The 22,700-nt window shown below is 41.2% G+C and overlaps 1 protein-coding gene across 1 annotated transcript in view; it reads left to right on the forward strand.

Annotated features, from left to right (window-relative positions):
* LOC311107724 (short transient receptor potential channel 7-like) overlaps positions 1–22,700 on the forward strand; it is a gene marked incomplete at its 3' end in the record, with an annotated part of 51,965 nt that overhangs the window by 15,297 nt on the left and 13,968 nt on the right. Inside the window, 6 exon segments of the mRNA XM_084150238.1 lie at positions 9,340–9,469; positions 9,472–9,521; positions 11,962–12,126; positions 13,956–14,172; positions 16,547–16,780; positions 19,577–19,841. Coding sequence (XP_084006364.1) covers positions 9,340–9,469; positions 9,472–9,521; positions 11,962–12,126; positions 13,956–14,172; positions 16,547–16,780; positions 19,577–19,841 — 1,061 coding nt within the window.

The following is a 22,700-nucleotide window of genomic DNA, read 5'->3' on the forward strand; positions in this document are numbered from 1 at the left end:
AACACATTATAAAACATATCCATTCATACTTAAACATGATTTATACATTTATCATTTACCATCCTCCCTGGCCCTTGAGATTATGTGCATGTGGCCATGTGTCAGGTCATAAGGTCATAAGCACAAAGAAATGATAACACTAGTTCCATTGTTACTCCAATCTCCACACAGCCACCACGAGGAGTTGTATCTCCATCACATGTCATTGACATGCCCAGACCATCTGCAGGGAGTTTATGATAAACACATAAATGTCTCTGCTCTGTAGTAACCCTTCAACTGGTTCTCAATCCATAAACATTTTAAGGCATATAGGTGCTTAATTCTACAACATATGTACTTGAAAATCATCCAGATAATTCCCCCCTCTGGGACTTTTAAGTCCCAACCAATAAAACAAAATATAACATAAAATGAGTGTAAGCATGTGCATATACTTATTCTTAGCCTTGCCATCTGTGGTTACATTTTATAAGAATATATATTCAGACCAATGTATCTTCCTCATAACGAGATTTACCACAGATCAGTACTCCAATGCATTGTCCAAATTACTATAAATTTAGTAGTGTATAATACCTCCTTAATCAACATACTACCTCAACTAACACTCCCTTCCTCTACCGGCACTCAATCTTCTGGCGTCTTCATTATGTTCTTCAGATAGCTTCATAGTTCATCTTGGATTGCCCATAGCAATGTCCCGATTCCAATGTCACACCTGAACCGCCACACCTCCACTATCATCCTGTTTTGTCCATGTGCAAACCAGTATATTGCTTTGATTTGATGCTGGATTCAGGTCTCCTGGCAGAAGTGGTTCAGACAGGAACGTCTTCAACGCCTTTGTTGTTCCTCTTCAGCCGAGTAGAGGATTTTTGGTTTTTTATTGAGGTTTACACCGTTCTGGGCCAAATGATCTCTGCAATGCATTACGACACCATCCGTAGTAACCTCAGGAAAGGACAGATCATAACAGTTCAGTTGAGTTAATTTCCAATCCAAAACATCCCTATTAACATTGTCTACATGACAAATCATTATGTTTCACATTCTCCCTTGAATTCTCCCAAATTATATAACCCAATTGTTTTATTGTAACATTCCTATATTTTTGCTCATACTCTATTTGACATTACCCTGGTGTTTCCCTTTCCTTGTTCCTATTCTAACAATTGCTTACACTTCTCTCCTCATCCTGGTTGATCATAAAATTGTTTATATCTAGGATTTCCTAAATATTACAAACATTCTGCTGGCCAATATGGTCTTTCCGAGTTCCTTATATGACAAAAGTTGTAGTTGAATCATAACACAGTCCTAGTAACTGCGAAGATTTTTAACTACTGTTAATTCTTTAAACGGAGATGTGGTGCATATTAGACTATTTTCTTTATTTAATTGTAATATAATATATTGTACTCATCTATATCAATCATTTTTTAACGGCTCCTTCAATTCCCTTTCTTCTGTATTTGGTATAGCTCTAACATATACAGGGTTTAATGCACTTTCCCAAGGAATAACTACTCCAATAACACTTCCCCCTGGAAATCTAACACCAAATACTACATCAAATTATTTATCTAAGTCTTGGACTGTTCTCCTTATGTCTATGATTCACCTGTCTCTTTCTTTCATTATCTTAAGGTCACACTACCCCATGTGACTTCCCCATACTCTTTGTGCTGGTTTCTCACACACCAATAATATTTTAACCCTTGTATTCTAATAGTGATCCCTTCTGTGTCTTTTCCTTCTGCTCTTTATTATTATCAGTACTCCATTCCCCTTATTCTCAGGTAACTAGTCAAGTGTAGAGAAATCAATGATAAGGATATCTGTTGCGTCTTGGAGGTCTGGAATCTCTCGGTGGTCTGGAATCTCTCGGCGGTCTGGAAGGTCTTGGAAGTCTCTGTGGTATCCTAGTCATCAGTTCCCTCACTCTGGTACAATGGTTTAGATGACACCCGATCACGCTCCCCTCTATCCGTACCGCTGTTGGTGTATCTGGGACGATGATGTATGGTCACCTTTAGCTGTTAACCTTCTCCCATCGCTAGGGTCTCCAGATCAGCCAGAGTCCCTCTCAATCTATCGACATCGGTCTGCGATGAGTGTCCTTCTATCAGCCTACCCATAGGGAAGCTCAGAGTTACTGCTGCAAAGACACAAGCACAGACACACACAAAAGACAACAATGCTACCCAATGGCTGAGGTTGGAACACTCCTATAGTGGGAAACATGGATCTAAGTATCTGTCTCCACCACTTTTACCATCATTAAGGTAGCCAACAACACCTGGTACAGGCCCCTCCACATAGGGTCTTTCCAGCTCTTTCTTCTGTAGTCTTTTGCCATCACATAGTCTCCAGGGCACAGAAAATACTCAAATTCTCCTACTCAGTTGGGCAGTGTTATCTTCAACCATGAAAAGACAATCTTAAGAACATTGTTAGGTTAGGTGAGACACAGTATGCTACTTATGTCCTCTCATCCGTCAAGAGAAGCCTTGAAATTATGAAGCACACCTGCTTCCAGCTTGTTGTAGTCCACTTATTTCATGCCTCCTATCACAAAAACAAAAAAGATTTAACCTAACCCATAACACATTATTACTACTGCTCATATCCTTAATACACCTTGCATATTTCCCCACAAAACCATTATAAAACATTAAAACCTATGTAAGCCCAACTTCCCCCCTTGGACACATGCATCACATCGTGATTCATGTGTTCAAAAAACAAAACAACAACAACATTGCCTATTAAACCAAAAATAATAACTAAACTGAAAATGACAACCCTTGAGCATATCTTTACTTAACTGTATCCCATAACACTATTCAAAGAATACCTCTCTTTCAGGACTAACTCTCTCACTTCATCCTTGTCCTGTTTGGACTAATTTATATATAGGATTTTTTCCAAATTATAAACTTCTTCACAATTATCCTTATTATATCTAACCCCCTAATTCAGCATGCCTCTAGAATTCATAGTGCGGGTGATCAGGTCACACTATAAAGCCAGGATAGATTTCAGAGGTCATTGAAATCATTCAATGAATTGTTTCATCCAATAGTATACTACTCATTAATAACCATCAAAACATTTCATAAATGTTCTATCCCGAGTGTACAGTACAGTAAGTCCTTAGTACAGCTCTTTTCAAAATAAATCACACATATTTACTTATCCCTCAGTAAATAAAACCCAAATTACATGCGTATGCCCCTTTAAGATATTTCACTTCCATCCTGTCAAAAAACCCAAAATAGAAATAAAAATCCTATACAACTAACATTTCATACTAAGTAGTTTGTTTGTGGTTATTCGAACACCATATAGTAAAACAATAAACAAACAAAAATGGCCAGGCCTTATTTATTTTGGTAGCTCCCTATGACAACCTAAAACTAAAACTACTTAATTTTACTAACTAGTTCCACCCTAGCCTACAGACTTTTTAAACCTCCCAATAAAGAAATCCCCATGTTCCTGGAAGAGAAAGTATACATGTCGTTAACATATAATCAACAATCCAAAGATAGTAATTACACACAAAACATCATACATATATCCCCAGTCCTATCTTCATCAACAATCATTAACCCCAGCATCGATTTAAAATTGTTTGATACGTCATGTCCTACTTTACCCCTAACATAATATTATAGGAGACTCCCATCAATCCTTAAAAGAAAACTCCCACTTAGAAGACACTAGATAATAACAAGTTTTATTATGTTAACTACACCTTCCACTATAAACCTATAACCCCTTTTTAGTAATTTAAACGTCGCAAACTGTTGCATTTATGTTTTTTTTTTTAAATATAAATTTATTTCATAATCCAAAACCCATAAAAAGATGTCTACTTAATCCATCAAGCCAACAGCAACAACTACCTCCCAAGGTTCAACGTACTATAAACAAATGATCGTTATCTGAAGTAATAAAACATCATCATAACTCACTGCTGTTTAAACAAACTATATAATGTCATAATAAAATGATCAATTATCAAATATCGTTCCTTATTCAACTATCGAGACATGTTCTTCATTAGTTAATCGTCTCCACAAAGCAATACTACCTAATAACATATTCTCATTCTCCAAAGTACAAATAATTACTCCTATTAAACAATCCCATTCAACATCAAGTCAACCTGTCTCATCTCCCAATTAACTTATTTTTTAAACCCTCTACAATATCTATCATACTCTACCGCTAATTTCCCTCATAATGGTACCTCAACAGATGACAAATTATTTTATATTTATAGTAAAAACCAATAAACATCCAATTCACCAATATGCAATTTCAATTACTATGTTATCCTATCCGACATGGATCGGTAGGACAACATCTTTCCTATAATGTTATCAATGAAACCAGTAATTCACATCAATAACATCAATGTAAAAGATTTGCTTTCTGTCCCCTACTGGATTCGAACCAGGGACCCTCTGCACACATCGACAACATTCACCATCGAAGCACCGTTACCCGTCGCTCCACCAATGCCACACAAAGCATCTACTTCCAGTTCATAGAGCAAGTGACGTCACCCAACGAAAACCGCACTAGCTCTTACCGCTAACTAGCTAGCAATTTCCTGCCGATAATAATAATAATAATAATAATATGCCATTTAGCAGACGCTTTTATCCAAAGCGACTTACAGTCATACAAAATTTGCGATCCTTGTACACCTAACTTAACCCATAATGTCCCTTATAGCGTTCTCACGTTTCAGCAAGCCCCAATGTTTAACACCCACAGACAAAAATGGAAATTCTTCCATTTTTACTAGCAGACCTAATAAAACACTTTCAAACAGCGTTCTGCATTTACCTCTATCATAGGGTTTAAAACCGAACTTAACAACATTAACCATCCTAAATTGCCATATTAACGTCATGTTTGGTTCAGTTGATCTATTACCATATAAGACATTCACTTCTCCATGCGTAGTAAACTATATCCTATTTCTCCTGTAATCAACTAAAATCATAGCCACGCAATTAAACCATCACTCCGCCATTATCAGAATGAATGAGATCTATTAATCTATTCTTTCTAAGTAAGCTACAAGTAACATCAAACACTTGCTGTAGTTTACCATCATATATTGAAATCATCCATTTATCACAATCCAATGTATCTATAGACATATTTCACCATTGTCACTCGTTTAACCTTATTCAATGACTAAAAATTACCACCACATACTCTCCTCTCCATACCCGTTAACATTTTAGCAGATGCTCTTATTCCAAGCGACGCACAATTAGTGAGCTCATACATTTTTATAAGTAAACTAGCCCCCCTTGGGAATCGAACACTCAACCCTGGCGTTGCAAGCACCGTGCTCTACCAACTGAGCTACAGAGGACCACAGATGAGCGTATAGTGCCTTTTTCTGATAATGTTATAATTGTAGCCTATTGCATTACTTTAGTTTAAAATATAAGTTTGTTTATTCAACAAATCTAGAACACACTATAAATTGATGCTATTCCCTCAGCTTAAAAGCCAAAGCTCCTTGCATCCCCTGGTTTACGCAACGAAAATACATTATCATTCTACAATTCACCAAATATTCGCATACACCACTGGTGACGCAAACCATAGAATAAAGTAATAACAATTAGAATTTTGTCAAATAAATGTTTTCCATCCAACTATTCAAACTTGCTTTAAATAACTCTTTCAGCTCAATACAGTCAAGCAAGTACAACTCTATTTTACCCGGAAACTAATTCATGGCATTAGTAAAGTCTATTCACATCCCAACAATAACTAATAATATATGTATATTCATATTATTAAAATACCTTACTTTCATTCCAGTCTACCTAAACAATTCAAATTATGGCCAAATCTCTTATCCAAATTGCCAGTCCGCTATTCAAATGTAACTGTCCTTTCTGATTTAGACTATAGACACTCCTCCTTCTTTCCCGTTGAACAAGTGAGTCCTTCAGTCTGAAAAGACGCAGGCTGCTAAATCGTCCAGTCTTATCCTGACTGTTCCTTCAATCTAAACAACCCACAACTATAGTTAAACTATACTTAGAAAACCTAGACTCTGTTCAGCGATGCAGAATCTATGCTTTATTGAAATGACAAGTTAATCCTCCTTTATTCCAATGATAATGGTCAGTAGTTTTAGTATCTGGCACATACCACACTTTATCAGAAAATAGCTTTGAAGGACACAGATCTCACACGCTCAACGTAATCAACTTAACAGTCAACGAGTCAAACCCCACATTCATTGATTTGGCACCAGATCTAACGACCTAACCAAATGAATTATATTTTCCCCTAATATACTAAAACCCCTTGACTATATCACCTCTGCTTCTGAAATAATAGATAGTTTATTATAATACTTAATTCTACCACATGCCCTATGTACTTTCTCCCATTTCCACGTACGTCTACGTGTTTGGGCAAGTCAACACCTACAATTTTATCCAATCCCTCGTATTAAATCACACTCACATAAAATTCATTATATTCCAATATATTCATATCTACCAAACCATTCATGTTTCTAATTATTCTTTATTGCCACAAATCAGTTAATCACCATCTAGTCTCAGCGGAACAAACAACAAATTACCCAAATCCTTTCCCTCAGTCATAGAATCCTCCTAGAATCATATATGCTGGTCACTATTCCCTGATCTTACAAAATTATATGACAGGCATTGTTGTACGAAACTCCAAGATATAATTTACAAGAAAAGCTTATTATTCCAACGTATATATAATTATCAAACACACCTCTATATCTCATCATTCAAACTTCAGAGTGCGACTAATTTACATCATTATACCACTCTTATTCCATATTTATACAATGTTGTTCTTAAATGCCCTTAATTACTTTGTATAACCTACAGGAATATTTTATTCTATCAAAGGGCCAAATTTGGAATGTTAACCCTATCCTAGTTATTATTTTACTGTAGTCAATTTATCATAATACTGCATCACCTCTAAAGTTTCTAAATATAATGTCAGAAACATACCCTAAAAGATTTATCAAAATACAATGCATAGACGTCATATGACCACACCGGTACACGTGACCTGTTCCTCCAACAGGATTTATTCTACCCCTCCTGGTAACGTGAATTTTCTACACTCAGTTGGTCAATGAATATCCACGCACCATTTAGTCTTCTCTTTCCTAATGTGAGATTGGGCACACCCTTACTCCATCAGACAGAAGCTTCAAACAACCTCAAATATATTTCCTTTCCTTACAGAAAGGCTATTTACTTGCAGGATTTCTTATTATTCTCACTCACACAGATGAGCAGCCACTTGTGCCCAAATGAATCAGACAGTTGAATGACTCACAGCCGCCCAAGCAACCCATTCCCCATATGAGATGAGCAGACCTACTCTATATATAACACTTTATCAAAATTTTGAAGCCCTTGTAGCTATTTAACCCGTTCACCTACTCAGGATGACCGGTGTTACTCCAATTTATGGTGTCACCTACGCCGGATGACCTAACTTTTTTACCTGATCGACCCTACCTAATTTTTGCATCACCACAACACAGGATGATTACCTACCTGCCCGTTCAGACCTCTGGAATTTTAGCTCTCCAAAGCGGTATCCACAGGATTTATATTTATTTAGCCCCCTAGGTGTTACACTTCCTCAACACACCTGGATTTCTACTACGCTTTCCTAAGCGACCTGTAAATTCTGCCCTATTTCTTCTGTTACACTTCCTCAACACAGAAAAAGGAGTGGTATTACACAGGATTTCTGCCTACCTAAGCAGTCCTCAAGACGATTCACTTCCTCTACACGTCTAAAGCGGTATCTGTAGGACTTAACATGTTATTGTCTGATCGCTCAACCAGATGGACAACCACCCGTGCCGAAATGACTCAGACAAAGCGACCAGCAAGATGAATCTAATGAATCAAATGAATCAAATGAATCAAATGAATCAAATGAATCAAATGAATCAAATGAATCAAATAAATTGAACAGACGGTTCAGAGAAACAACAGCGACATGTATTCTTAAATTCAAAAGCCCTAGTCTCTAATTTTCTGGTTCTTAAATTTTGGAGAGACCTTACTTGGTTTTTCTGCAGCTGATGCCGTGCCCCGGATCGGACCACACAAACGTTACACTATATAAGTAAGAACTTGGCTTACCTGTTAAAAGCGGCCGCTTTTGTTTGTATGGTCCGTCCAAGCCGTTTCATAACTGCAGATGTACACCGTCTCTGGCCCTATTGTCAACTCCTGGCAAAGGCTCGCCAATTATGTCGTAGAAATATTTACTAATATATAATCAACTCAAAATATCTCTCAAGACACCGGAGCTTGTGAATTCAAGAATTAGACTTTATTGCAAAACAAAGCCGGCCTTGCTCCATGGAACAACAACTGCTTGTCCTGAACCGGAGTGCTCCTTTTTATACAGACACATGCATACAACTGATGGTTTTCTCCTCCCATGTGAATCAATAACTTCTTTCATTATCACATGTTGGCTGCTCACGAGGGCTACTTGCGCTTCTTCTAAGTGGGGCCACTGTATCTTATTAGTGGCATGACTAAAAAATTATGTACATACGTACGTTAAAGAACAATCACACTCTGTATTGACTATATTCACTATCCAGTCATGCATCTGGAGTACAAAGTATCAATCATGTCATTCTGTTTCACCATTATCATTTCATAACACATTATAAAACATATCCATTCATACTTAAACATGATTTATACATTTATCATTTACCATCCTCCTGGCCCTTGAGACTATGTGCATGTGGCCATGTGTCAGGTCATAAGGTCATAAGCACAAAAGAAATGATACCACTAGTTCCATTGTTACTCCAATCTCCACACAGCACTCCAGAGGGTTGTATCTCCATCACATGTCATTGACATGCCCAGACCATCTGCAGGGAGTTTATTGATAAACATCATAAATGTCTCTGCTCTGTAGTAACCCTTCAACTGGTTCTCAATCCATAAACATTTAAGGCATATAGGTGCTTAATTCTACAATCATATGTACTTGAACATCATCCATACTCTCTCTCTCTCTCTCTCTCTCTCTCTCTTCTCTCTCTCTCTCTCTCTCTCTCTCTCTCTCTCTCTCTCTCTCCTCTCTCTCTCTCTCTCTCTCTCTCTCTCTCTCTCTCTCTCTCTCTCTCTCTCTCTCTCTCTCTCTCTTCTCTCTCTCTCTCTCTCTCTCTCTCTCTCTCTCTCTCTCTCTCTCTCTCTCTCTCTCTCTCTCTCTCTCTTCTCTCTCTCTCTCTCTCCATAGAATGACTACAGGAAGTTGTCCATGCAGTGTAAGGACTTTGTAGTGGGAGTTTTGGACCAGTGCAGAGACACAGAGGAAGTGGAGGCCATCTTGAATGGAGACGTGGACAATGCCCCGCCCAGTGACAACAACCGCCCTGCCTCGAACGCGTCAAACTGGCCATCACATACGACGTCAAGAAGGTGAGACACCCCAACCAGGACCGCAACATGACCGCATTACTTGACACTGCTGTAAATGACCAAGTATATACAGTATGTCATGTTTTTATGTTTAGTTTACATGGCATAATTTCTATCTGATAGCATTGATTGTTCATGTAGCATTTGACCACATTTGTGTATTTGTTAACAGGTGTATTCGGAGTGGGAAATGTTGATTTATGTTCAAGCCTAGAACATCTCACAGGGAAAAACATTCAAATCAAATCAAATCAAATTGTATTGGTCACATGCGCCGAATACAACAGGTGCAGACATTACAGTGAAATGCTTACTTACCCCTTAACCAACAGTGCATTTATAAAAATAAAACAACAACAAAAAAAGTGTTGAGAGAAAAAAGAGCAGAAGTAAAATAATGTGACAGTAGGGAGGCTATATATACAGGGGGGTACCGTTGCAGAGTCAATGTGCGGGGGCACCGGCTAGTTGAGGTAGTTGAGGTAATATGTACATGTGGGTAGAGTTAAAGTGACTATGCATAAATAATTAACAGAGTAGCAGCAGCGTAAAAAGGATGGGGTGGGGGGGCAGTGCAAATAGTCCGGGTAGCCATGATTAGCTGTTCAGGAGTCTTATGGCTTGGGGGTAGAAGCTGTTGAGAAGTCTTTTGGACCTAGACTTGGCACTCCGGTACCGCTTGCCGTGCGGTAGCAGAGAGAACAGTCTATGACTAGGGTGGCTGGAGTCTTTGACAATTTTGAGGGCCTTCCTCTGACACCGCCTGGTATAGAGGTCCTGGATGGCAGGAAGCTTGGCCCCAGTGATGTACTGGGCCGTACGCACTACCCTCTGTAGTGCCTTGCGGTCGGAGGCCAAGCAGTTGCCATACCAGGCGGTGATGCAACCAGTCAGGATGCTCTCGATGGCTCTCGATGGATCAGTGACGTAGTATTGTAGTAGTGATGCAGTACACACATGTCTGTCTGTCTGTGTGTGTGTGTGTGTGTGTGTGTGTGTGTGTGTGTGTGTGTGTCCCGAGGCCTGGTAGCATTTGTAAATATCAGACAAGCCTCTGTGTCAGAATGCTAATCCCTTTCATACCAGAGGTGTTTCAGCTAAATGTCAAACCAAGTCCGATCTCCCTACATCACCCGGGACTCACAGAGACACACACACACACAGACACACAGGCACACACACTCATACACACACATTTCAACAAAAAAGGTAAATACGTTTCTCTGACATTATGGTCGAACATCCTGTATGGAAACATTGTGACACATAGTACCATAAGGCTCATACTACCTCAGATATCATCTAAGGCAGCGGTTCACAACTCCGGTCCTCGAGTACCCCCAACAACACACAAAAAACACCTGGTTCTCAAACCTCTCCTCATGGACCCCAGCCGTTCCATGTATTTGATCTATTCCAGCGCTAACACACCTGATTCAACGTGTCAACTAATCATCAAGCCTTTGACTAGGTGAATCAGGTGAGCTATTTCAGTGCTACACCTAAATTGTGAAACGTCCATCCTGTGTGTAAGCTTCCAGGGAAACAGTAAAGTGTAGTGCCTGGGGTGTTTTCCCAAAGCAGGGAGCGTGACCACAGCTGGGTGTGTTAATCAACCTGCCAGATGAGGGGGAGGACAGGTTGCCAGGACAACCAGGTGGCCTTGAATGCTATAGGCAGGCAGGCACCCACTCACGCACACGTGCACACACACTCACACACACACACACACAAACACACACACAGCATGGGCACTCTCAGACAGACTTGGACATATTGACATACAAACTGGTGACAGGGTTCCCATGATGGGTCATTGAAGATGATTGCAATCACCAAGGGGATGGAGGAATGATGGACACTGTCTCATTTTAATTGTTCGTTTCTGGGTTGAAGTCATAGTGTGTGTGTGTATGTGTGTGTGTGCATGTGTGTGTGTGCTGTGGTTAGTCACAAATGATCCTTGAATGTCAGTAGATGGCCTCGGCTGATTGAGTGATTAACCTGTTGAGGGAACACACACACACACACACACACACACACACAGTGGAAATCTCTCGCTCTCTCTCAAGTCGCTCTGGATAAGAGCGTCTGCTAAATGACTAAAATGTAAATGTAAATGTAAATTCAATTCAAAGGACTTTATTGGCATGGGAAAGATATGTTTACATTGCCAAAGCAAGTGAAATAGATAATAAACAAAAGTGAAATTAACAATAAAAACTGAACAGTAAACATTACACTCACAAAAGTTTCAAAGGAATAGAGACCTTTCAAATGTCATATTATGGCTATATACAGTGTTGTAACAATGTGTAAATAGTTAAAGTACAATTGGGAAAATAAATGAACATAAACATGGTTGCCCTTTTCTTATGGCAACAGGTCACAAATCTTGCTGCTGTGATCTCTCTCTCTCTCCCTCTCTCTCTGTGTGTAGTTTGTGGCGCACCCTAACTGCCAGCAGCAGCTGCTAACTATCTGGTATGAGAACCTGTCAGGTCTGAGGCAGCAGTCCATTGGGGTCAAGTGTTGGACCGTGGTAGGGGTCACCGTGGGACTGCCCTTCCTGGCTATCGCCTACTGGATCATGCCCTGCAGCAAGGTAATGCAAGTATGCACTGCAGGTACACACACACACACATGCGCGCCACACGTACGTACACACACACACATGCACACACACACTAGAGATCCTCTAAGGGATCATAATGTGGTTAGGTTGTCCGCATTCTGAATTAATGCCTAAACTTAACCGTCGAAATTTGACGAAGGGGGATTAGATTAAGTGGGGAGGGAGGGGAATGGTGACAGAAATTGAAGGAGCGTGGAGAAGGATGGATACGAGGGAGAGAGAAGGAATGGACAGAGAGAGACGGGAGAGAGAGAGAGAGAGAGAGAGAGAGAGAGAGAGAGAGAGAGAGAGAGAGAGAGAGAGAGAGAGAGAGAGAGAGAGAGAGAGAGAGAGAGAGAGAGAGAGGGAGAGAGAGAGAGAGAGAGAGAGAGAGAGAGAGAGAGAGAGAGAGAGAGAGACATGGGGAGACTGGGGTAGTCGGACAGAGAGACAGACAGACAGAGGGATGGAGGGAATGGGAGGGGCGGGGTGGGGGTCTCAGCTGATGATGTGTGTCATCATGGTGTGTGGGTTTAATAGGACAATAACAGGGGAAATACAGCAGGGTATCTCTCTCCCCACCTGAAACTACTGAGAAAAACAGTGAAAAAATCCCAAATGGCACCCTATTCACTATAGAGTGCACTACATTTCACCAGAGCCATGTGAGCCCTGGTCAGAAGTAGTGAACTACATTATATAGGGAATAGGGTGCATTTTGGGACGTAGCCAGTCCAAAAAATCAGATAGGAAAAACACACACACCTGTTTGATTAGGTTTAGATGGCGGTGTGTGTGTTGTGAACAACACCCTTGATCTATCAGTTGGTTGATATCGGACTGATTTTAATGACCAGTATTGGCTAATGGCCTTTAATAAAAACAGAGGGACACATATAAGCAGACACACACACACACACACACACACACACACAGCACAATGGATGTGATTGCTGTGTGTTGTTAAATGAACAACCTGGCCAATACTGTTTCACCCCCCTCCTTCTCAGCCTTCCTGCATATTGTTGCTGGTATTTGTGTCAATGGGTGTACTTATGTGAATGTTCACATTCACAAATACATGTGTTTTGAGTGCATACTGAATGTACATTTTCAGTGTGTCGATCTGCCTGTGTTTGTTAAGGCGTGTCTCCTCCCTATCTCTCCCATCCTGTTGAGACATAGCTGGATTCTCCAGGGTTAGTATTGAATAATGGAACACACAACAAGGCAGTGTGAAATTCACATCTCTCTCTCTTATTTCTCTCTGTCTTATTTACTGAGTCTCTCCTCACTGCTTCTGATGTAGGGGAGATAAATAATAAGGGTGAAACTGACACTGAATGATCTTCACACACAGTAACACACTTTAATGTCTGGACATGGGTCCCTGAAGTGTCAATAAAACATTTTTTATGTTGTCTACACTCCAATGGCAAAAATGTTCAGATTCAAAGTCTGACTGAACTGATCCCTGGAAGAACCTGGTTAGTTTTTTTGCCTCAGGTTCCAGATCATAGTTTAGACCAGTTCCGTGTTTCCCAGTTCCGTCTAGTTTATTCCTCCTCCTGACAGTGATACTGTTTACTTTAACTGACTTTATAGGGGAAATGTATTTGCAATATCATGTAAACATTTAACATGGTACTACATTTACATTTGAGTCATTTAGCATATGCTCTTATCCAGAGCAATCATCTTAAGTTAGCTAGGTAAGACAACCACATATCACATTCATAATAAGTCAAACCTTTTCCTCAGTAAAACAGCTATCACCTAAGGCGCAAGTAACCAGTAGGGTGTTTTTTGTCTTTGTCCAGCTGGGTCAGATACTGAGAAGTCCCTTCATGAAGTTTGTGGCCCACGCCGTTTCCTTCACCATCTTCCTGGGCCTGCTGGTCATCAACGCCTCTGACCGCTTCGAGGGGGTCAAGAATCTGCCCAACGAGACCATCACTGACCACCCTCGCCAGGTGTTCCGGGTCAAGACGACTCAGTTCTCCTGGACCGAGATGCTCATCATGAAATGGGTGCTGGGTGAGCAGAAGAGAGGGAGAAGGGGAGGGAGGAGGGAGGGAGAGGGGAGGAATAGAAAGACAGATGAATGGAGAGAGAGAGGGGGGGGAGGGAGAGAGGGAGAGAGGGAGAAAGAGGGAGAAATAAGGACAGGGGGGCATAAGATCAACCACTAAAAAAACATCAGCTGGTTTCTCCGTCTCCTCACACTTTCTCTCTCTCACTTCTTAACATAGCAATATCATTTGTTTGTGTGTTTCCAGCAGGGATGGGGAGTAACTGATTGCCTGTAATCAGTTACTGATGACAAAAAAACTGTAACTGTAATCAGTTACGTTACCAGCAAAAACATCGCAATCAGATTACAGATACTTTTGAAAAACTAGATGATTACTTCCTGAATTACTTTTAAATCCAGAAAGGATGTTTGCGAAAAAATACATTATGACACCTTTCTGTTTTCTCAATGACATTCAACCTAGAATTCAAAATATTGTTCCTCCTGAGTGAGTCTGACCAGAAGTCAGAGCCCACTATGATGACACACCAAATGCAGTATATGGATAAGTTTTATCTTCTTCTAATGCCTCTTAAGGGGAAAGTAATCCAAAAGTAGGTAATCAGATTATATTACTGAGTTTGGGTCAACCAAAAGTTACATTACTGATAACAATTTTGGACAGGTAACTATACTGAACAAAATATAAACGCAACATGTAACAATTTCTAAGATTTTAGTGAGTTACAGTTAATGGAAGGAGATCAGTCAATTGAAATCAATTAATTAGGCCCTAATCTATGGATTTCACATGACTGGGCAGGGGCACAGCCATGGGTGGGCCTGGGAGGGCATAGGCCCACCCACTTACATTTACATTACATTTTAGTCATTTAGCAGACGCTCTTATCCAGAGCGACTTACAGTTAGTGAATACATTTTTTTTTTATACTGGCCCCCCGTGGGAATCGAACCCACAACCCTGGCGTTGCAAACGCCATGCTCTATCAACTGAGCTACATCCCTGCCGGCCATTCCCTCCCCTACCCTGGACAAATTGTGCGCCACCCATGAGTCTCCCGGTCGCGGCCGGCTGCGACAGAGCCTGGATTCGAACCAGGATCTCTAGTGGCATAGTTAGCACTGCGATGCAGTGCCTTAGACCACTGCGCCACTCAGGAGTATAAGGTCCACCCACTGGGGAGCCAGGCCCAGCCAATCAAAATTAGTTTTTCCACACAAAAAGGCTTTATTGTAGACAGAAATACTCCTCAGCACCCCGCCTCCCCCTCCTCAGACGATCCCACAGGTTAAGAAGCCGGATGTGGAGGTCCTCGGCTGGCGTGGTTACACATGATCTGCGGTTGTGAGGCCGGTTGGATGTACTGCCAAATTCTCTAAAATGACGTTGGAGGCGAAGTTGGAGAAATTAACATTAAACTCTCTGGTGGACATTCCTGCAGTCAGCATGCCAATTGCATGCTCCCTCAAAACTTGAGACATCTGTGGAATTGTGTGAAAAAACTGCACATTTTAGAGTGGCCTTTTATTTCCCCCACACAAGGTGCCCCTGTGTAATGATCAGGCTGTTTAATCAGCTTCTTGATATGCCACACCTGTCAGGTGGATGGATTATCTTGGCAAAGGAGAAATGCTTGCTAACAGGGATGTAAACAAATTTGAGCACAAAATTTGAGAGAAATAAGCTTTTTGTGCGTATGGAACATTTCTGGGATATTTTATTTCAGCACATGAAAAATGGGACCAACAGTTTACATGTTGCTTTTATATTTTTGTTCAGTAGTAACTGTAACAGATTACATTTAGAAAGTAACCTACCCAACCCTGGTTTCTAGTAATGGCAGCACTCTCTTCCCACCAAGAGTAGTTCTGTCCTTGAGCTGTTCTTGCTTATTAATGTTCTGTATTATGTAATGTTTTTATGTGGATCCCAGGAAGAGTAGCTGCTGCTTTGCAACAGCTAATGGGGATCCAAATACAATAACTTGATAACAAAAGCAATTTCAGCCAGAGTGTGTGTGAGCTGTTTAGTGTGTGTGTGAGTGTGAGTGTGTGAGGTGTGTATGGGGCCATCTGAGGGAGAGAGGGGTCATTTTAATTATGTGTGCATTCTTTGTGGCACAGCGATGATAATGATTAGAGAAGCTTTTCAATAATTTTCTCCCTGTTTTGGCTGCAGAGATACACAGATGTGTCTGTGTTGGTGTGATACCGTAGTGATGTTGATGTATTTGTTGGGCTCTGAATGTAGTTTCAATACGACTGTGTACCTACCAGATATTATCTCAGGGAAGTATGTGTTATTTTAATGTGTGCTCTCTCTCTCTCTCTCTCTCTCTCTCTATCTCTCTCTCTCTCTCTCTCTCTCTCTCTCAGGTATGATCTGGTCGGAGGTCAAGGAGATCTGGGTGGACGGTCCTAGAGAGTACATGATGCACCTGTGGAACGTGTTAGACTTCGGCATGTTGTCTATCTTTGTGGCTTCGTTCACCGCTCGGTTCATGGCGTTCCTCAAGGCCTCCAAGGCCCAGCTGTACGTAGACCAGTTTGTCACCAACGAAGACATCTGCAACGCATCACTACCTACAGAGGTAGCCTACTACACCTATGGTGCGTGGACATATACAGTTGGCATTCTCATTTTCTACCCTTCTACGAGGGTCTACATCAGGGTTCTTCAATTCCGGTCCTGGAGGGCCGAAACACCTCTGTTTTTCATCCTCTCCTTCTAATCAGGGGCTAATTCAGTCCTGGGACACCAGGTGAGTGCAATTAACTACCAGGTAGAAATAAAAAACAGAAGTGTTTCGGCCCTCCAGGACCGGAATTGAAGAACCCTGGTCTACATTAACCACTGTGGACCAGTGCCCTACCCTTCCCAGTGCACTGCTCGCGCTCCCTAATCACTGCTGTCATCTTGTGGTGTAAGGCTGTTATGACATGGCTGTTTACAGTAAGCTAAAGTCTGCATACGCATGCACATGATGGCCTCCCCACTGTTTACACATCAGTACTTTGAAACAGCCAACACACACAATGAAGCATTCGGTCACACACCCCAAAGCTGTGGTAATTGTCTGTGCGTGTCTGTGTGTTCCTCTCTGCTCCTCTCTTTTCCATGCTGTCCAGGGGTGTTCTGCTGTTCCCCTGGGGGGTTTTGGTTCTTTGAAGTAAGGAAGCCGTTTTTCCAAAGAAAGTGTTATAAAAAAATAAAAAATAAAAAGGGGGTAGATCAACTTTAATATTGAAGATAGATTGTGGCTTCCATCAATGTAATTGTCTGCATCATTTCCAATCTCCCATATATATATATTTTTGGTAATATATACAGTATATATAAAATATATTTTCCTTTATTGTTTTCCCCTAACCCTACCACCCCTCCCCTAATTGGAGTAAACTAATGGACAACAACACTTAGGCTTCTACTTCCAGCTTGTACATAATATATACATTTTACAGACACAGTATATTTTGCAATAGTTATCTTTTGTTTGTTTTTAGTCCCATCCTTCAGCTACCCTCGACTCCTCCCATCTATCTCTGAACACCATCCAGTTTTGATTACTAAGTGTTACACCTGGCCTTTGTATTGCACTATGCTGACACTCCAAGTTGTCCAATATTTCTTCGTAGTCCAAAACATATTGCTATCAGGTTGTAAATCACAGCTGGCCTGATACATTGTTTGCTGCCTCGATTCGGAATGCACTGTTTTAGTTTCAATGGCTCAATATTTTGGACAAAAACGGCCGAATGTAACTAAGGCTGGGAATGTCAATACAATCCAACTAGCAAGGGCAATGATCACAAGTCAGTCATAACGTGGCTAATAGGCTAGCTTATATATTTATGTAGCAAACTAAAAACATGGAGCCTAACGTTAGCTAGCTAGCTGCTAGGAGGATGTCATGTAATTGGAGGAGTGGGTGAGTGACTGACTGTTTTTCCCTTCATTTTTCGGTGGCTACACAGCTAGAGATGCAGGTGTCGTTTGGTTAGCTAGAAAGAAATGTGAATTGCTTTGCTAACCAGCTTTGCTAGGGCAAGTAAAATGGTCAGAGTGAGGTGTTCTCTTTATCCAGTTAGCTTGGGTGTTTGGTTGGGACAAGCGTGCATTGGCCGTAAAGCTGCAGAAGGACGAGCAGGCGACTTACTATTCCCCATCGTTTATCAGTGCAATTTTTGATGACCAACTAGCTGAAAAAGTTTGAGAGGGTTTATTTAATGATCCTTCATTAGATTTTAGCTCATCTTGGTCTGGCTAGCATTAGTTGTTGATCTTGTTGTTGTTGATGTGCATATAGGGAAAGATAGCCTACCTTTTTATGGTTGTTTGATCAATAGGACTGTAAAGTTCCCAAATGTAAGAGAACACCCGTGGTATTTAAATATTTTCAGAAATCCACTCAGGTGTATTTTGTGGCTTTTGCCGAATGCATTCTATTGATCTAAAGTTGCACTGTTGCAACTACCTGTAAACACACAGTTCAGTTCAAAGTGAATGATGGCAGGCCCGTGTGGCAAATGGCTTGTTTGCATAAAGGCCTATTGTAGTTCTGATTGGCTATGGCGCACCTGTCTGAGTCTGGTCCTGGACAGATGTTTTTATTAGGTTTTATTTACTGCAGTGTCTATTAATTGTCCAAACGCACGGCCGCTTTCCCTCTCTATATTGCTATAGAATTTTCACAAATGCCTTACTCTATGTCATTCTCAAACATTCTAAGAATTTATAAAAAAGTGAACATGACCATATCTAAGTGCTCACTTGTCAGAATATGTAAAAAGTGTAATATTCTTCCTGGGGGTGTATATGAACAGATTTCATGTTGCTAAAATGCTGTCAGTCCCTCTTTAAGGTTAGGCATTAACTCAGAATGGTTAAGGTAAGAGTTAAAGTTTGGGATAGGCTTAAAATAAACATCTCAAAAACAACATTCTATCGCTGGATTTGAACTTGCAACCTTTGGAATCAGATGCTTACAATCATCTGCCATCTCTGCCCCCACAACATCCTGGCAAAACCGAAGCCTACTTGAAGGTAACAGCGCTCACTGTTGCCCCTTGTATCTGGTGACCTGTCTGCTTTCTTTTTTGGCTACTTCTCTCTCTTCCACACACTCTTCTATTTTTCATATTCTCTCCCTACGGTTTGTCTCTGTGTTCCTATCCCTATGTTTCTCATGCATATCCTGCTCTACGTCTTCCTCTCTCACTCTCTTTTTCTAACTGTCCCACCCCTTTCTCTCTCTCTTTTCCAACTCCCTCCCTCTCTACATATCGTTTTCCGTCCCTGTCTTCCCTTTCCCCCTCCCTCCTCTCTCTCTCCTTCACCTACAATCCAGTTATTTCAATGACATTTAATTCCAACTCTCTCTCCCCCCCCACCCCTCCCCCTCTCAGCCAGGAATAAGTGGCATCCATCTGACCCCCAGATCATCTCAGAGGGTCTGTATGCCATCGCTGTGGTGCTGAGTTTCTCCCGCATCGCCTACATCCTACCAGCCAACGAGAGCTTCGGCCCCCTCCAGATCTCCCTGGGCCGGACGGTGAAGGACATCTTCAAGTTCATGGTCATCTTCATCATGGTATTTGTGGCCTTCATGATCGGCATGTTCAACCTCTACTCCTACTACCTAGGAGCCAAGTACAACCCTGCCTTCACCACGTGAGTGAGAAAATACAATACACATACTGTACACACACACGTGCGCATACACGCACGCGCGCACACTGACACGTACACAAATGGAAGATTAGTGAGATGAGTGAAACACATCATTTGTTTTTTTGTCAAGTGATTTAGGAAAGATACTGGTGGAATCCCACAAGGTCAGCTTTCTTTCAAAGCTATCTTCTGACAGGACAGGTGAAAGTAGTGTCTGGCTACATCTCTGTCCAGTTTATCAGTGGAAATCCACCATGATGTTTTCTGGAATCTGTTGGTCCTTTCACATCCATGATGACAGACACATTTGGGATTCAGTCAATGTCTGCCTGTTGATTTTAGCAACGTCGCAAAGTGATGTCATCAATCTTTATCCTGTGGCTGGCTCGTTTAGGAACCTTTATCTTAGAGAGAGAAGACACAGTCATTCAGACCTCTTCCCTCCTCTCCTCTCAGAATGTCAATTTAGTACTTTAGACCAGAGACACATCATTTTATCATTCTATCACTCTTTCAAATGACACAGACTGAAACTTTCCACTCAATCATCTCAGTCACTTGGCTAATGGATTTTGGATCCAGCCTGTCCGTCAGTCTGTCGGTCAGTCAGTCTGGCCATCTGTCAGTCAGTCAGTTTTTAGTTGTGAGAACTCCTCTGTTCCATCTGTGTGTAGTGAGGTAGAACCACAGAGAGCCGTGGAGTCTGGAATGGGTTCTGCTTGGCTGATCACATAGAACCACCAGTCTGCTGAGGCGGTACCGGTACAAACGTCGGACTCATCACTTTTACTCCCCACAGCGGATATTCAGTTTTAGGGCTCTGTCTTGGACTCTAAGGTCTGAATAGTACTCTCAAGGGCTGCATTCACAGAGCACACTGAACTTTTTTTCCACTAATTGGTCTTTTGACCAATCACATCAGATCTTTTCACAGTGGTCAAAATACCAATCTAAACGCAGCCTGTGTTGCCTTGAAACATAGTTGGGATTTGTTTCTGATGTCAGTTTTGAGGATTCCAGCTGATATATCATTCCACTTGAATTTATAGTAGCCTATCAACCAGTGAGCTGTTTTGAATGAATTCTACTGTCGACGAGTTCTTACTAGCTCCACAAGGGGTCATTATGACTCCAATTCTGACTCCATTAGTAAAAGACAATAACAGAAGGTGAAGGTGACCGCACATTCTTCATTTCAATCATTTCTGTGCTTCTGTAGGAGTAACATTTTCAAGGTGGAATATACATTCATAATTTATCTGGTAAAGAAAAGGAGTAGGTTGGACTGTATCTTAGGCTAGGTTGAGGAGTGAAATTGCAACTATGGTGTATCGGTCAGGATATAGGAATGTTGCTTGAGGACAAGGTTTCCAGTTCAGGGTATTCATTTATTAACTAACTAATAAAGGCCCAGCACAAGGACACAGGAGAGCACATGGGGAGTAGGATGGAGATATAGAATGGCTTGCCAGCCTGGTAGCTAAGGTTGTCTGAAAGGATGTTGTGGTTCTGGAGGATACAAAAGTGAAGCTCAGTTGGTAGAGCATGGCGTTTGCAACGCCAGGGTTGTGGGTTCGATTCCCACGGGGGGCCAGTATGAAAAATGTATGCACTCACTAACTGTAAGTCGCTCTGGATAAGAGCGTCTGCTAAAAAATGACAAAAAATAAAATAAAACATTAGCATACATACGAAGTGCCATAACTAATAGGAGAATGTAAAAAGGTATAACACACAGGCTAACAGGAACAAAGGACATCACTGGTAACTAAAGAATTCCCCAAACCATCACACTACCACCACCATGCTTGACCGTTGGTATGAGGTTCTTACTGTGGAATGCAGTGTTTGGTTTTCGCCAGACATAATGGGACCCATCTCATCGAAAAGTTTATTCAAGTTTGCCAAAAAGCACCTGGAAGCACCTGGATGATCATCAAGACTCTTGGAAGAATGTTCTATGGACAGATGAGTCAAAAGTATAACTTCTTGGATGACATGGGTCCCATTATGCCCGGTGAAAACCAAACACTGCATTCCACAGTAAGAACCTTATACCAACAGTTAAGCATGGTGGTGGTGTAGTGAAGGTTTGGGGATGCTTTGCTGCCTCAGGAACTGGACGACTTGCCTTAATAGAAGGAACCATTAATTCTGCTCTGTATCAGACAATTCTACAGGAGAATGTCAGGCCATCCGTGTGTGAGCTGAAGCTGAAGCGCAGCTGGGTCATGCAGCAAGACAAAGATCCAAAACACAGAATCAAGTCTACATGAAAATGGCTAAAAAGCAACACATTTGAAGTTTTGGAATGGCCTAGTCAAAGTCCAGACCTATTCCCAATTGAGATGTTGTGGCAGGACTTGAAACAAGCAGTTCATGCTTGAAAACCCACAAATGTGGCTGAGTGGAAGAGTGGGCCAAAATTCTTCCACAGCGACGTGAGAGACTGATCCATAACTACAGGAAGTGTTTGGTTGCAGTCATTGCAGCTAAAGGTGGCACAACCAGTTAATAATATGCCATTTAGCAGACGCTTTTATCCAAAGCGACTTACAGTCATGCGTGCATACATTTTTGTGTATGGGTGGTCCCGGGGATCGAACCCACTACCTTGGCGTTACAAGCACCGTGCTCTACCAGCTGAGCTACAGAGGACCACAAGTTACAGTTGTTGAGTGTAAGGGGGCAATTACTTTTTCACACAGGGGCATTGGGTGTTGCATAACTTTGTTTATTAAACTTTGTTTAATAAAGAAAATAAGTATGTAATTGTTGTGTTATTTGTTCAATATGGTTCCCTTTATCTAATATCAGGTTTTGGTTGAAGATCTGATAACATTCAGTGTCAAAAATATT

The sequence above is a fragment of the Coregonus lavaretus genome, assembly GCF_964263955.1.
Source record: "Coregonus lavaretus genome assembly, chromosome: 32".
In the NCBI taxonomy this organism is placed as follows: Eukaryota; Metazoa; Chordata; class Actinopteri; order Salmoniformes; family Salmonidae; genus Coregonus; species Coregonus lavaretus.